Source organism: Acomys russatus, chromosome 30 (genome assembly GCF_903995435.1).
Source record: "Acomys russatus chromosome 30, mAcoRus1.1, whole genome shotgun sequence".
Classification (NCBI taxonomy): Eukaryota; Metazoa; Chordata; class Mammalia; order Rodentia; family Muridae; genus Acomys; species Acomys russatus.
Window position 1 is genome coordinate 13,328,465 of NC_067166.1, and position 15,613 is coordinate 13,344,077.

A 15,613-nucleotide genomic window follows, 5' to 3' on the forward strand; every position below is an offset into this window, starting at 1 on the left:
GCCACTAAGCCACTAATGCCATCATGGAGTTCAAAGCTATACCAACTCCCACACTCCAGATGAGCAAACTGCTCCAGAGGAATTAACTTGTCCAAAGTCAGACACCTAGAAGTTGGCAGAGCTGCAACTGACCTTTTGGTATCTGACTCCCAGTTTATCTTCCAATAAATACACACACATATATTTGCATGTTGGTGCCTGAGTTTGTATGTTTGCTACTCGCCTGTACATAGCTTTATTGTTATAATTAAAATCCCTCTCTCAGCATTGAGATTTTGAATAACAAAAAACATCATGTACCTTCTTGTTAGGCAGCACATTTTTCTAAAATTATTTCAACATCTTTGATTTAGTGTGTGTGTGTGTGTGTGTGTGTGTGTGTGTGTGTGTGTGTGTGTGTGTAAGAAACGATTAGCTCTCCATCAGGACCCTTTACCTCTTGCCCCAGCCCTGGACCTGAAGATGCAGCCACATGTTTGCTAAGTTCTTTCCAATGGAATGAGCAGAAGTGACATATGCCACTTCCTTCCTTACACCTTAAGTCTTGTCATGGACACGTCTACACTCTCTCTCCCTCTCCTTTTCTCATATTCTAGAACGTGGAGACTGACTGTGACTGTGCAAAAGGGAACCAGTGAGGTTGCTCAGTGACCACGGTGCCTGCTGCCAAGCCTGATGTCCTGACTTAAGTCATCAGAACCTGGAAGTTGTCCTCCAGCCTCTGCTGTATTCCCACATGCCCCCGCAAACTGCATAAAATACAACTACAAAATGTAAAAACAAAACAAAACAAAAAACCCCAACCCCCTTCTCACAAATTGCACAAGTCTGGCCCAAAAATCTATGCTTGCCTAAGCCCTCCCTCGGGTGTCAGGACAGGGCAAAAGGAACGGAAGGGAGCAGAGCAGGGTAGCCCGCACACCTACACCACCTCCTTGTCACAGGCCTGGAACCTTTTATCCTAACTTAACACAAAAGACTTTTAAGCCAAATTTCGTCCTTGTCATCACTCTTCTATTGCAGGTGGCAAAGCTCGGGGTTAGTCATGAACACTGACGTTTTCTCCTGCGAAGAAGACATATCTGAGCTGGTCCTGTTGGGACCAAAACAAAGCCCCTGGCCACACGCAGTAGTTACCTTGCTGAGTTTTGGGATCCTAACGTGGACGCCAGCTCGCAATCCGGTTCCAAGGTTCGAAGGGCAAGTCAGAATGTATCCTAGGCGCTCATTCCACATGAACTCCCAGCCTCGCTCTTGGATTAATCGTTCCACCTACAAATGCAGCAACAATGAACAAACAGCAGACTTCCCAAAGATCTCTTCCTGCAGGTCATCCCAAACACCAGGCACATGAGTGAAACTGTTGTGAATCTCTATGGTACTTATACTTAATAATCTTTTGTGGAATACACACGTGATCCTGTTAAATCAAATGACCATGTGAAACATTTAACGTTCTATGTTCTCAATAAATGTCAGCTGAAACCCTTTCTCATGCATAGACTAGGAAAAGACAGGAATTCTCAGCAGTTTAGCCTGTGAGAATCTATTCTGCTTCATCTCATCCAGTCCCGTGTCCCTCCCCACCCGCTTCCACCCCATTCCACCTATCCCATTCCATTAACCCCATCCACCTCCATCCCATACCATTTTATCGAGCCACAGGCTCCCCTCCCCGCAAAGAGAGAAGTCAACCCCCTTTCGGAAGCGCTGCTGTGAAAAATTGGGTTCTTAGGAGAAAAAAAAAAAGGAGTTCTGCTTTGGAAGTTTCCAAAGTTATCTTTTTTTAAGTGGAAAATAACGGGGCTAGAGCGATGGCTTAGCCCTGGAGAGCGCTGGCAGCTCTTCCGGTGGAAGATACCGCAAGGTATCTCACAGCCATCTGCTGCTCAGGCTCAGGGGATCCAGTGCCCTCTTCTGGCCGCCAGGGGCACTGCATGCATGTGGTGCACAGACATGAGTGCAGGCAAAATACTCATACAAAAATTTAAAATACATACACATAAATGGAAACTAGAGACATTTTATGTTGACAACTATCTAGAAACCCCTGATGGAATCTTACTTCCTTTAGTCCACGACAGAATCGCTCAAATACTCGTTTCATATTGCCTCCCCGTTCCATCGAGATTACCCTGGTGTGGTCTTCCTCGTTTATCCAGATGAGAAATGTCTTGTCGTAGTTATGCCTAACGAAGACGGAGATGAGGCGCTGACTGTTAATTGCGTTTATCTCAACACGTGAAAATTCTCATTGCCTCTGCAGCTTGATTGCTGTGTCTCTCCTCCCCCGTTCCCTGGATGCCCCTTAGCTCTTAATTGTGCCGGAACAAGTAGCAGGGAGAATGATGCCTCACAGAATGGGGGCTAAGACTAAACCCAGCCGTTAACAACGCCGCATGTGTTTTTACTCCCACAGGATACAATCCTTCCGCTCCGCTTCCCCTCGCTCTTCAAACAAGATGACAACAGTTCACCTAGGATAGCATTTCGCTCTAATTCAAGGAGGAGTGTTTTGACTCCTAAGAAGTTCAGCCAAACGCTTGTGGTTCTTGAAAAAAAAAATGTGAGGCAAGGATGGAGAAACTTTTCCTGTACCACAAGAACGCCCAGGCGTTTGCTACACAGAGCTACATGTCTACCCTCCTGTGAACACTCTCCCTCAGCTCCCGTTGGGCACAGGCGGGATAACTCACTACAGAAGCCGAGGTAGGCTGAGGACTGCTAGAAGAGGTATGCATACACTGGGTAGCCATTCCTCCTTTCAGGGTTTGACTTTAATTATCAATATTGATTTTTTTTTTCATTTTGTGTTCATTTGTCTTAAGTTCACAAACAGATTCTCTAGCTAACATGAAGTGTCTTTCTTTTGAGTAGTCTGCCCGCAAGCAAACCAGCTCATCTTCCTATACCTCTTTTTTTTTAAATCCCACAACACACACACTCACAAACATACACATACACACATACACATTCAGACACACACACACATGCACACACAGATATGATCACACACTGGCACACATACATACACACTCAGAGACACAGACACACAAACACACACTCATACACACAGAGACACACTCATAGACTCAGATACATACAGACATACACATGTGCATACACACACACACACACACACACACACACACACACACACAGTTTTCATATAGACTTCCTTTCCCGTTTAGTTCAAGCCCCGCATGCTGTCAGCTGCAGTGCACAGCAACCTCAGGTTAGAAGCAGTTTGAGATTCTCCACACTCAGGGAAAAGATGAAAACTTTGTCCATACCAGATTCCCCTGGCATCCGGCCAGTCACGGGCCATCCCAGCACATGTCAGTAAAGGGGACACTGGCTTATCAAACAGAAAGTGGTCCTGTGGGCCAAAAGGGACAAAGCTGAGACAAGAGTCTGTGAGACTAGGCATGGCCCAGGTGATCAAGTTTCACCTTACCAATAATGAGGCCTCTCCAGCAGGCCAGTGGTTCTCAGACTCACTGTGTCTGGACCACCTCGAGAGCTTTTAATAACAAGAACACCATTGCCCAGAGCTCATACAGAGACAAGATACCAAGTATAAGGGGTGGGGGCTTCTAAATAGAAGCTTTAACGAGTGGGAGCCCCTGGAGACTTAGGAAAGGAGAGGCTGGGGAGCGCCGGTCCAGGGGAAAGCTCACGCATAGACAGGAAGCCAGGGTGGCTGCTTAAGGCAGATGTGGGCTTGCTCTGTAACAGCAGGCAGGAGGATGGCCGAGCCCGCACACACCAGGAGAGAGGTGGGCCAACTAGATAGCTTCCTGTGTGGTTTGGAAATGGCATGTTTCGTGTAATTTACATCTTCTGTGATAACAGAATCATGTTTCTTCTTCTCTTGGAGTTTAGTTAAACATTACTTTTTTTTTTTAATGAATTTTTTCTTGTTACATCTCGATGGTTATCTCATCCCTTGTATCCTCCCATTCCTCCCTCCCTCCCGTTTTCCCCTTACTCCCCTCCCCTATGACTGTGCCTGAGGGGGACTTCCTCCCCCTTTATATCCTCATAGAGTATCAAGTCTCTTCTTTGTAGGACTCTAGATGAGAGAAGCATGGGAGAATATCAAAGTAGAAGGATCTAGAAGGTCCTAGAAACCTACAAGAAGAACATTATGATAGGCAGATTTGGGCCCAGGGGTCCCGCTCAAACTATGGCACCAGCCAAGGACAATACAGGCCGTAAACTTCAAACCCCTACCCAGATCTAGCCAATGGACAGAACATTCTCCACAGTTGAGTGGAGAGTGGGGTATAACTTTCACACGTACTCTGGTGCCTCATATTTGACCATGTCCCCTGGAGGGGGAGACCTGGAAACATTACTTTTGAGATTGACGTCCTTTTAAAATTTGCGCTAACGAGGAAATAAAAGGACCTGAGTCCAACACTTGGGAGGCCAAGCCAAGAGGATTGCTGTGTGTTTGAGGTCAGCGTAGGCTAAGTACTGAGACTTTTGTCTCAGGAAGCCCCAAAGGACCGGTGTTTTGTCTACCTAGAGCTGGTGAGAAGCTTGCAGGCACTGGGAGGCAGCAAGGTTCTGGACCAATTAGGGAAATCACCTTAATTTCCTACCTATATCTTCTCAGCTTCCATCAAGGCCTGAATGAGATTCCCACAGCCAAGATCCCCCATTCACCTCCACCCTCCTGTGTCCAGCCCAGTGCCCATTTTGGAGTTTCCTCTTCAGATTTTAGCCGTGGTTTGACAAGATTTGAAGCCTCGACTCCTTTCTCACACTGAAGCTGTGGAAATCCCCCAGGCCATTTTTTAAATATATTTTATTAATTTATTCATATTACATCTAAATTGTTATCCCATACCCTGTATCCTCCCATTCCTCCCTCCCTCCTGTTTTCCCCTTACTCCCCTCCCCTATGACTGTGACTGAGGGGGGGACCTCCTGCCCCTGTATATGCTCATAGGGTATCAAGTCTCGTACTCTAGGTGAGAGAAGCATGGGAGAATGGGGAAATAGAAGGATCCAGAGGGTCCTAGAAACCTATAAGAAGAACATTATGATGGGCAGATCTGGGGCCAGGGGTCCTGCTCAAACTATGGCACCAGCCAAGGACAATACGTCCAGTAAGCTTCGAACCCCTACCGAGATCTAGCCAATGGACAGGATATTCTTCATAGTTGAGTGGAGAATGGGGTCTGACATGAACTCTGGTGCCCCATATTTGACCACGTCCCCTGGATGGGGAGGCCTGGTAGCACTCAGAGGAAGGATAGCAGGCTACCAAGGCTATTTTTAGCCCTGCATGCCAACTCTTAAATCGGATAGAGGCCTAGACTGATCTGCGGGTCCAGCCTCTTCCCAGGCAGCCCCTGGGTGATTTACCACCTACTCACATCAATGAGCCGTTGCTGATCCTGCTCGGTCATCTCAGACAGCTTGTAGTAGCGACCAGCCAGGTCTCCTTTGAGACCCTCCAGGGCAGTGATGGCCACATTCTCCACCTCCCTTCTCTCCGCCCGGGAACAAGCAGGAGGCAGGCTCAGCCCACGGATGCTGCGGCCAGTGCGCACCCGAGAGGACAACACATAGCGTTCATCAAACTGCCCGTGAGTGATCTGCCGGGTGGGAGGAGCATAGTGGGGTGTCAGCATAGTACTCACCGATCAGTCTTCCGGCCTGCTGCTTGCCTGGAAACCTTCGGGCACTGTGTTACAGAGAGCATGACTGGCCCCTACAGCTTTGAGGTAGCCCTTAGTTAAGTAAGGTGGGGTCTGGAGTACATGGCTTTGGTTGGGGTAAAATGCCATAGGAAAGTTTAAAGTTCTCATCAATTAATGGTCCCCTGGGGGGATTTTTTAAAGGAGATGATTAACTTCCTCTGGCCTTCTAGGGAATGTGCTGAGGGTAGGCCATCTTAGACCTTCTAGGGACATCTAACAAGGGTAATGGCTCTCAGCTTCCCTCCTCTGCCTGTGGAGTCAGGAAGTCCTGCATCGTAGGAACAAGAAATGGGAGCTGGAGCCTACCTTGGATGCGTCCAGGTCCGTAGGATGCTTCATCACCTTAGGGTCATAGCCGTTGTGTCTTAGTTTGATGACAGGATCAAAAAGGTCAGCAAATACCTGCAGGCAAGAGTATCCTGTGACTGGCTCCCTAGATAGCAAAGAACTTTTGTTTTCACTTTCCCTCAAGGACCTAAAAGCCAGGGTTGATAGCCTCCTCTGAATCCTCCAAAATTCTCCATGCTACCACTGGGACCATGTATATAAGAGGAGACTAGTGGCAGACATGGGACCTCTACACCAAGGATGAGATTAGATCCAAGAAACTTGATGAAGCCAGGAGTTTGTGCTACTGTAACAGGAAGATGTCTCAAACTACAGACACACAACCCAACCCAATAACCCCCAAAACAAACACTTGAAAGTATTTCTCATGAACACACAGCATTTTGTTTTGATTTTTTTTTTCTGTACCAACACAGCCTTTTGACAAGCTTAGAAGAGCTGTTATGCCACTAACCTCTCTGTGAGAGGGACATTGGCACAGTAAGAAGAAAAAAAAAAGCATTGTCCGTAGGAAGCTATACATCTCATAATCCCAGAAAGGATTCCTGTTACTGGAGCCCTTTCCTGAGAAGTCACAAAGCTCACTCCGAAGAGAAGATAAAGCCACTATGATAGTGCACCTCCACCACATGCAGGGTAGCCCTCAACTCTGAAACTAGCAGCCCATGGTCTTACCTCATACGACTCCTCATCACCAGCCACCATGCCCACAGTCTTTATGAAAGGGTGGCCAGGGTTGTCCACTCCGGTTTGGATGCACTGGTCCAGGGTGTAGCCACCAGGTGTCATCTTGTTTCGGAGTTTGGCATAGATGGTGGGAGTGAGGCACTCAGCCATGCAGTTGTTATGTTTCCGCAGATCAGGGTAGTCTGCGCTGTGGGAGGAGAGAGGCTGTAGGCCAGTAGCCCCAGGAAAGGGCTATCAAAGACTCAGTTTCTCTGTGACCTTCAACCAGGCTTTCTTGGCCCAGTGAACACAGGGGAAATTGGATAGAGATGCCACTGGATAGAAAAGCCGGTGCCATGACCACTGGAGAAAAGGACATGGCTCCACCTACTAGGAAACACCCAGGTAGCTACAAAAGCTACAGAGGAAAAAGAGGAAAGGGAGTCAGAAAATGCACTGAAATCATACGCAGACTTCTCTTCTGCCCTGATGTGTTGGTAAAATTGAATGACAGCCATAGTCTGGACTCTTTGGTCTGTGGGGAGGAGGCATGGGAGGGGAGAGTCAGACACAGAACTACCTACAATGCTGCTCATTTTTCTGTCCATTGCTACAGGATAAGCTCAACAACAACAGAGACCTGGTCCATCTTCAGAACAGTGCCTCAGCTATCGACACAAGCATTTGGTAAATATTTGTTGAGATAACACAAAAGGCCACCATATTGGATGCCATCTTACCCTGACCATGTACTGTGTGGGAAATATGAACTGAGGGACACCATGGACTCAAACACAGGTGACTCCTTCTCAGCGATTTCTGGGGTGCATGGTTGCTCTGACTGCCTCAGAGACAACGATTCTGTCAGACAGTAAATGTCTCTGAGAGACACCTTAATCGTTTTCTCTTTTCTACGCCCACCTACATGGAATCCTCGGACATCCTACACTGCTCAGACTTCTCGGTGTGTTGATGTCTTAGACACAATAAGGTTCTGGGCATCGGAATACCTGACCTCACCTTGCTGCTCCTCCACTTTCTGACTGCAATGAGCTTTGATGCTCACACTTAAAATCAATACCATGATGGCATTTCCTAAAATACAGTAGAGCAGTGAGTGGAGCATGGATCTGATATCCATGGGCCTGGGTTTGCATTTAGCTGCACTTAAATTGGCTGTATATAAATTTGGTCCCAGTATTTCATGGTTCTTACTTCATGACTAAAGGATGCTAGAAGGAATCACACCCCATGTGAAAGTGCCTAATAGACATGTTAACAGATAGTCTCATAATCTAAGTGCTCAGTGCAAACTATCACTGTTATTACTATTTAACTGGACAGCAAGCTTTGGGCAGGAATGACTGTATATTTCCTTCTGTTTGTCACAGGTAACTAGGCTTGCTGTGTTTCAAAAAAAGATTAGTTTGATCTAGCCATTTAGAAAGACAAAAAGAAGAGTTCTCAGGCACTGAAGAGATAGCTCAAAAGTTTAGGACACTGTCTTTTTTTCCAGAAGACCCAAGTCCAATTCCCAGCACTCCCATGGTAGCTCACAACTATCTGTGACTCCAGTTCCAGGTGCCTCTGCAGGCACTTGTGGAAGTTTTGGTTTCTTTTAAAACTCAGTTATGTTATATAAAGATGTTTTTGTTTTAATCCAAGTTTGTCCACAGCTGATAACAGCCTCGTGAGAGGGCCCGTGATCTTTGTCAACAAGGAACTGCCTCGTGCGGAGGTGTGGTCTTTGCCAATTGGAAAAATATGAGAGCTGAGAGCCAAGAGAGAGAGAGAAAGAGAGAGAGAGAGGAGGGCCTTGAGAACAACTCTTGGGGGAGATGGTTGGAGGAGGAAGAGAAGGCTGCTGCCATGTTTGCTATTGCTGGATGAACGTCCTGATGATAGCGATTGCTATTGCCCCAAAGAACCCAAGGACCCTAAACATCAGGAAGTAGCCAAAGATAACTATGCCCCTTTGCCCCATTAACCTTCTTTCTCTCCTACCTGATGTTGGGGTGTTAGAAGGGATTAGCGTGGAGAAAGGAGAAAGAGATATAAAATGAATATAAATAAATAAAAATAGACTTTAAACGTACACCTGTGCACTGCAGACACATGGTGCACAGATATACCCTGGGGCAAAACATCCATACTAATGAGATTAAACAAATAAACAGGATTCGGAAAAGAACACATGTCTGGTTGGCACTGAGTTATTCTAAAGCCAGGAGGACTCACCTTGGGGGAAAGAGCTTGTGCTGCTCCCGGGCATCAGCTGATACCTTCTGCCTGTTCAGCAGGTAGCCAGTGGTCAGGGCACTGGTTCCCAGCGTAGTAAACAGCAGAGATGCATTGCGGCCAGTTAGCAGCTTAGAGAAGACACTGGCCATCCTTCTTCTTGTCTGAGTGTCTGGAAGCAAAGGCGCTGTATCAGAGATCACCATAAGATGGTGCTGAGCTGCAGCATGGAGGGCAGCAGGGGAGAAAACAATCTGCGGGGGGGGGGGGGGGGGAGTGTGCGTGGTCCTGCTTCTTGTTTCGTTTATCTATTTCTTCCTTTCAATTTTCTTTACAGTAATTGGGAAAATGAGTATATTCAGATTTTGTAAATGCTCATCCCATTTTCTCCAGTGATTGTAGAGAGAAAAAAAAAAATAAACAAAAAATTGCTTATCTCTATATACTATACAAACTGAGTGCTTTCTGGACTTTTCCACTACATAACTGGCTTCTGAATAGGATGGATTGCTGAACTTCTAAGAGGTACTGACATTCTCTGAGAACCATTGTCCCATCTCACACACCCAAATAAACTTGTGTCAGAACTCTAAGTAACATGCAAACACATTTGGGTTATCTTAAGACCAAATGCCCTTATGACTTAAAAAGTTAGAGTGCCAACAGTATGTGAGGGTGGCCAGGGATGGTGTCTACAACTTCTGCTCTGGTTTCGGACCCCTGAAAGGGGATACAGTTGTTCAAAGTTGACAAAAATGCATCCCTTGGCTCCTAGAAGAAGCAGATTTGAATTGCCAGTTATAACGGCGCACGCCTTTAATCCCAGCACTCGAGAGGCAGAGGCAGGTGGATCTCTGTGAGTGTGAGGCCATCCTGGTCTACAAAGAGAGTTCCAGAGCAGCCAAAGCTACACAGAGAAAACCCTGTCTCAAAAAAAAAAAATATTTAGTTTAGGTCTTGGATTCTTGCAGATTAAGATTAAACAACAAAATCTCAACCAAAGATCACAATCATAAAAAAAAAATGAGAAAAGAAAAAAAAATAAGAACAGAGTTAGACCTCCAATGACTAAAGGTTGTGGAATTGCCAGAGGAGAGTACAGATTGGCTCTAGATAGATGTTTAAATAACAGTTATTCATAAATTATTATTTTATTTAAGATTTATAATTAGAATAGTAATTATGATCAAGAAGTAAGACCTATTAAGAATGACCAAGAAACCCAAGCATGGTGGTCCAAATATATCACTCTAGCACTTGAGAGTAAGAGGCAGAGGAATTGTTTCATGTTTGAGGCCAATCTGGACTGAATAGTGAATTCTAGGCTAGCCAGGGCTGTGTGGTGAGATCCTGTCCAGACTAACAAGCCAAAGAATAAAAAAGGAGGGAAATTAATAAAATTGAACTGTTGGAGATGACACAGATGAAGAAAAAAATAAATGAGCTGGAAGGCATTCCTGAGGAAAATTACCCAGAGTGTAGCACAGGGAATAAAAAAAAAAAAAAAAAGGAAAATCTGAGACATAGGCTGCTAGGAAATAGTATTGATAATTACAAAGGGAAAGTTAGATACAAACTGGATTGAAGTCACAGAAAGAGACACCAGAGGAAGTGAAATTGATTTCTCAAGGAAAATGGATAAAAATTATCCTGAAATGATTAAGTATATGAGGCATAATATAACATAATCAAACAAAGAAACTGATACCCAAGCAAATGCTTTTGACAAGAAACAAAGATACTAGAAGTAGAAAGAAGATAGTTCACCTATAAGGAAATTACTAATATCAGTTAATTTTACAATAATAAACCTTGGGAAATAACGTTTTTAGAGCTGAAGAGACAATGAACTCATTTCACATGAGAATGAAAAATAAATAAATACAAATAAAGAACAAATCAATAACAAAGAAACTACTAAAAAAATACTCAAGAAAGAACATGATGATGAAGGGAAAGCTAAAATGCAAATAATGAGGAAAAAGCATACAAATCTAAATCTGTGCTTATATAATTCTCAACAAAGCAGGAAATTCAGTACTAAATATTGACAGAAAGAATCCTGCTGAACATGATACTGCTAAGAAGCCATGAGGGCCACTCAGTCTGGCAGTGTCACTTGGCAAGAACTACTTAATATGAGTCTCTGAGTGGACAACAAAGAAAAGTATTTCTCGGTACTTTCCCACTGTTTGGTATCTGTGGTGTCTACATAAGAAAAGCACAGATTCTTCTAGCCTTGGGCATGTTCCTGGGTCTTTACTACAAGATGCCCGAAGCTTAGGTGGGTTGGATGCTTCAAAGAGCTTGTTGCTGTGTACCAGTATGGCTGAGACCCTTAGCCTCCCAGGGAAGATTGAACCTCACGTTGGGTGGGGCCTGGCGATGCACACAGTTCTAAGTGTGTCTATCCTTCTGACGTCACGTTTCTTCCATGATTGCGTTTTGGAAACTGATGAGCTTCCAGCTCCCAGGATTCTGCAAGGAATTTTCTGCTAAATTCCATCCTGTGGACTAAGCATGAAAGCCTTTAAAACGTTTATGAAGTTGTTTTTCCACATTGGTGTAGGAGGTTAGCTTCTCAGCCCCGTAATCTTACACTACTGTCTATACACAATTCTGATGATGACATGCATTTCTAACTGTCATGACAAACCCGTCACTTCTTGAAGTTGTCCTAGGGACTTGTCATGGCTGGAAACTGACTTTATCACATATACTTCTTTGCCCTCTACAAGGCCTCGGTGTTGCCAATGTTCTTTGTAGCTTCAAGAATAGGGAGATGTGCTGAAGCATCCTGGTCCTTATGTACAGCAGGCAACACTAACACAACCCTTTGTGCTGTCCCATTCTCAATTCTGCTTCCTAAGCAGAGAGATGAATGCGGCCACTCTGCTATTTATTGTAAATTCGGCAAAGTAAAACGAGTTCCAACTAAATGCCTTCTAAACCATAGGGGATCAAGAGTAAGGCAGAGCAGGTTGTCCCGAGCTAACAGGAAATGTGCTCCCATCTGCAGGTGAGGCGAATTTCTTCACCCCTAGGTTTCTTCCTTCTTGTTGTCTATGCACTCACTGGTAGGAAGCTTTTTGAAAAGGAGGCGCTAAGGAAGACAGTGAGGGAACTGTCTCCATGAGGAGCCTGGTGACAACTCCTAATCACCATCTTCCTTCCTAAGACGCTGGTACATGGGTGGGCATGTGCCTGAAAGTACTACCGTTAGATGTGTCATTATATCCCAAGTTTCGTTTGTGGAAAAATAATTGCTCAATTTACTTCTAAGAGTTTCAACACTACATTAACAAAGTTGTGTGTTCCCATGTCCCTGATGCAGGGAAGGCCTTGATGGTAGCAAGCGATGGAACCCCAAAAGTCTAAGTTCCCACCCTTTGCTTCCATGTACACTTAGCGTAGAGCTCAAGCTTTGGGGAAGTGAATAATTCCCGTTTCCTAGACTCTGTTTCGGGCTAGGGGGCACCAGTGCTTCTTTGTTGGTGTTGCTTTTAGTTTTGTTTCCATTTTTGTTGATTTTTTCGTTTGTTTTGGTTTTGTTGTTTTCTTTTTGCTTCGTAGAGTGTATAGAGATATTGAATTCTGCTACTAAGGAACCAACTGATAAACTTGGGGGAGAGGTTGGACCAATTGTCTCACTGGTCTAGGAATGGCCATTCTGCTCCCTTGACATCCAGTCTTCTGAAACCTCTATTGGGTGTCAAACTTGGTATTGAAAAGTGCAGGCAGCACACTGCTTTGTCTCACACAGTCCTCTGCTACCTGGAAGGCTCCAAGTGTTCCAGAAAGCAGTATCTGGGGCTGCAGCTCTGTTCAAAGGAGGTGCCAAGACGGTCATGTGCCCACCAAAGCAGTTAACATTTCACATTGCCTACCCCCTAAACATGGTGGATTTTAAAAATTATTTATTTTTGAGATCATAATTACATCACTCATATCTTTCCTTCCTCTAAACTCTGCCATATAATATCTTCTTACTCTTTCTCAAATTCATGACCTCTTTTTGCATTATCTGTTGAATATATACATACATATGTACATATATGTGATGTAACACACACATATCTTTTCAGTCAATGTAACATATAGGCTTGTAGGTATGTTTTCAGGGCTGACTATTTGGTATTGGATAACTAATTGGTGTGCTCTTCCCTGGGGCAGGCTATTTCTCCAGCTGTCAGTGTTCATTCCTTAGCTGCCTGTAGCTCTTTGTCTAGGGTTGAGGCCTTAGGGTCCCCCACCCCCACCCCGTGCACTTTAGCACGTCCTTGGTCAGCTCATGTTTAGATAGCCATGTTGGTGAGAAGACACAGGTGTAGCTTCTGACGTTCCTAGGACACACAACCTCACAGCAAACTCTCTTTTTCTCTGGCTTGTAGAATCTTTCCACCTCTTCTTCTATAATAACCCCCAAGCCTTTAGTGTAGGAGTTGTATTGTAGATCTATCAGTTGTGACTAGGCTACATGATGTTGCATTTTGATTGGTTGATGTCCTCTGTAATCATCTTCATTTGGTGCAAAGAGCAGTTCCCTTAAACATGGTGCTTTTATTTTTTTTAAGTGTATCTTATGGAAACCACTCAGACAAAACTTTAGAAGAGAAAGCAATCCAAGGCTCACTTGCAAAACTTTTCACACTTTCAACTCTCTTCGTGTCCTGGGAGTTATTATAACTTCCTCCACACGTTGCTCAGAGATACCGGGAAAGAGAAGGTGAGGGACCAAGGCAGCTTTGTAACTTTGTAATTTCTCCCTGGTATAAAAAGTTCTACCCTTACTGTGGGCTCCCAGAGGGCACAGGAACAAACAGATCCTCAGACATACCTCACAGAAGCACACATCTGCTTGAGCCGCCTGCAGTCGATGCTTCAGACTGATCCAGTGCCCCCTATGGCACACAGTGAGTAGTTACACAATAAGATTGAGCTAATGGACAGTAGGCTTTCGTCAGCCAGCATTGCTCACTGGGGAATGATGCAGCTGGTAGCATGGTGCTGAGGCAGCTGCGTCTGAAACCACACTGCTCATCTCTCAGACTGGCTCTGTTCTCTAGCCTTGGGTCTTGCTTGGTACCTGCCCAGAGAACACATATTTATTCACGTAGGTTCCAGAAAGTCTTGGGGCCCCTGATGGCCTAGATCTGGCTTCTATGTTCTGCAGGAAGACTGAGATTGATTCAGAGACTAACTCTTGACTGGGAGGCTAATAAGAGTCAGGCACAACAGCACACATTGGAGTAAGATAACACAATAAATAAAGGCTGTGCCGTCTCCAGGTGCTCCTACTTTATCTAGGAGAGATGGTTAAACAGAACAGATAAGGATAGATGGGGCTAGATGCAGGAATGGAAGTTAGCAAGAGATTATCCAAGGGATCTTGTACACTGCCTACTTAGAATAAGACTGCCCAGACAAAGAGAACAGAGGGGCTGAGGACTTGAGATGGGACAGACCTGCTTGGGACAGAAAGGCTGGTGGCATTGCAGCCATGCTGAGGCCGTTGGGACCATCAGAGCATCTGTACCTGCTCAAACCAGGGCAGGCAAGCAGGAAGACTGACATGGATGATGCTTACTCCTCTCCACGGTCATGGAAGCCCACACCAGGGAACCCCAGGAATGTGGTGGGAAGAGCGGGTGATGCGAGTTTACATGTAACAGTCACTTAGGCTTTCCTTGGCATGTTATGTTTGGCTAACTTCATCTCATTCTGGTTTTGTCTTTCATTAGTAAAAAGTGGCCTGGTGGCCTTTGCTGTGGAAGAGAGGATGCAGAAATCCACGTTAGCACTGATGGTGGCTCATGCCTCCTCCAAATTCTCAAATCCATTCAGACCGTGAACCAAGACAAAAGGTTGGACAAGAGAGCTAAATATCAACAAAACAATATGGCTTCCACAATTTCATAAAATCACATCCACCTCACGCATACTTCGCTCAGGGCCTGTCATGGAGACTATCATGAAGGACACAGCCACCAGCCTGACTGTCACATGGACTCTAGAGCATCTGTGATCTTAAATTTTTTATATTGCTTCTAGCTATTGATTTGCTGTTTGTACTCTCATGCCTATGTGGGAAAAATAGACTGAGTCATCTTGGCAAAACATTGCCATTTTCTGCTTCTCGCTGCTCTTCCTATTAGGACTCTCATTTCTGTATTCCCTATCTCACGGTGCCACAGACTGGCTTCTCAGGCTCCATAAAAGACATTTCCTTCTACCCTAGTGGGTTGCTTTGCTCTCTCAGCCCTCACAGCACTGACAGGCCACTCATTCATTTGTCTTTGGGATTCACAGTGTTTTCATCTTGATGGTGAACTCAGCTCTCCTGTGTCTCCCCTCATGTTAGGGAACCTCTGCTCTTAAATGGTCCTGTGAATAGGTATATTCTTCAGGCCCAAGAATTTCTCTCTCTTGGCTACAATTCTTAAGGATGGTTACCTGGTCAGTAAGCATCCTCCTCCTCAACATTATAAAATGCAAGTCATGCCCCACATAAGGATGCTTAGAGGGTTGAGAGGGATGATGGTGGTCCATTAAGATTATGGCTGAACAACTGCAAATGCCTTGTGATGTAGTATTCCTCATAAGGTGACACATAGGGTGACGCATCATAGACGTATTTGTGGTTG

The 15,613-nt window shown here is 45.0% G+C and overlaps 1 protein-coding gene across 1 annotated transcript in view; it reads right to left on the minus strand.

Annotated features, from left to right (window-relative positions):
- Positions 1–15,613, minus strand: part of Ckmt2 (creatine kinase, mitochondrial 2) — a 31,548-nt gene that overhangs the window by 5,181 nt on the left and 10,754 nt on the right. The window contains exons 2-8 of the mRNA XM_051172381.1: positions 8,970–9,141; positions 6,741–6,939; positions 6,024–6,119; positions 5,391–5,612; positions 3,294–3,379; positions 2,066–2,189; positions 1,138–1,272 (exon numbers count right to left, since the gene is read on the minus strand). Coding sequence (XP_051028338.1) covers positions 1,138–1,272; positions 2,066–2,189; positions 3,294–3,379; positions 5,391–5,612; positions 6,024–6,119; positions 6,741–6,939; positions 8,970–9,121 — 1,014 coding nt within the window. The 5' untranslated portion in view covers positions 9,122–9,141. The remainder of the gene's footprint in view (positions 1–1,137; positions 1,273–2,065; positions 2,190–3,293; positions 3,380–5,390; positions 5,613–6,023; positions 6,120–6,740; positions 6,940–8,969; positions 9,142–15,613) is intronic.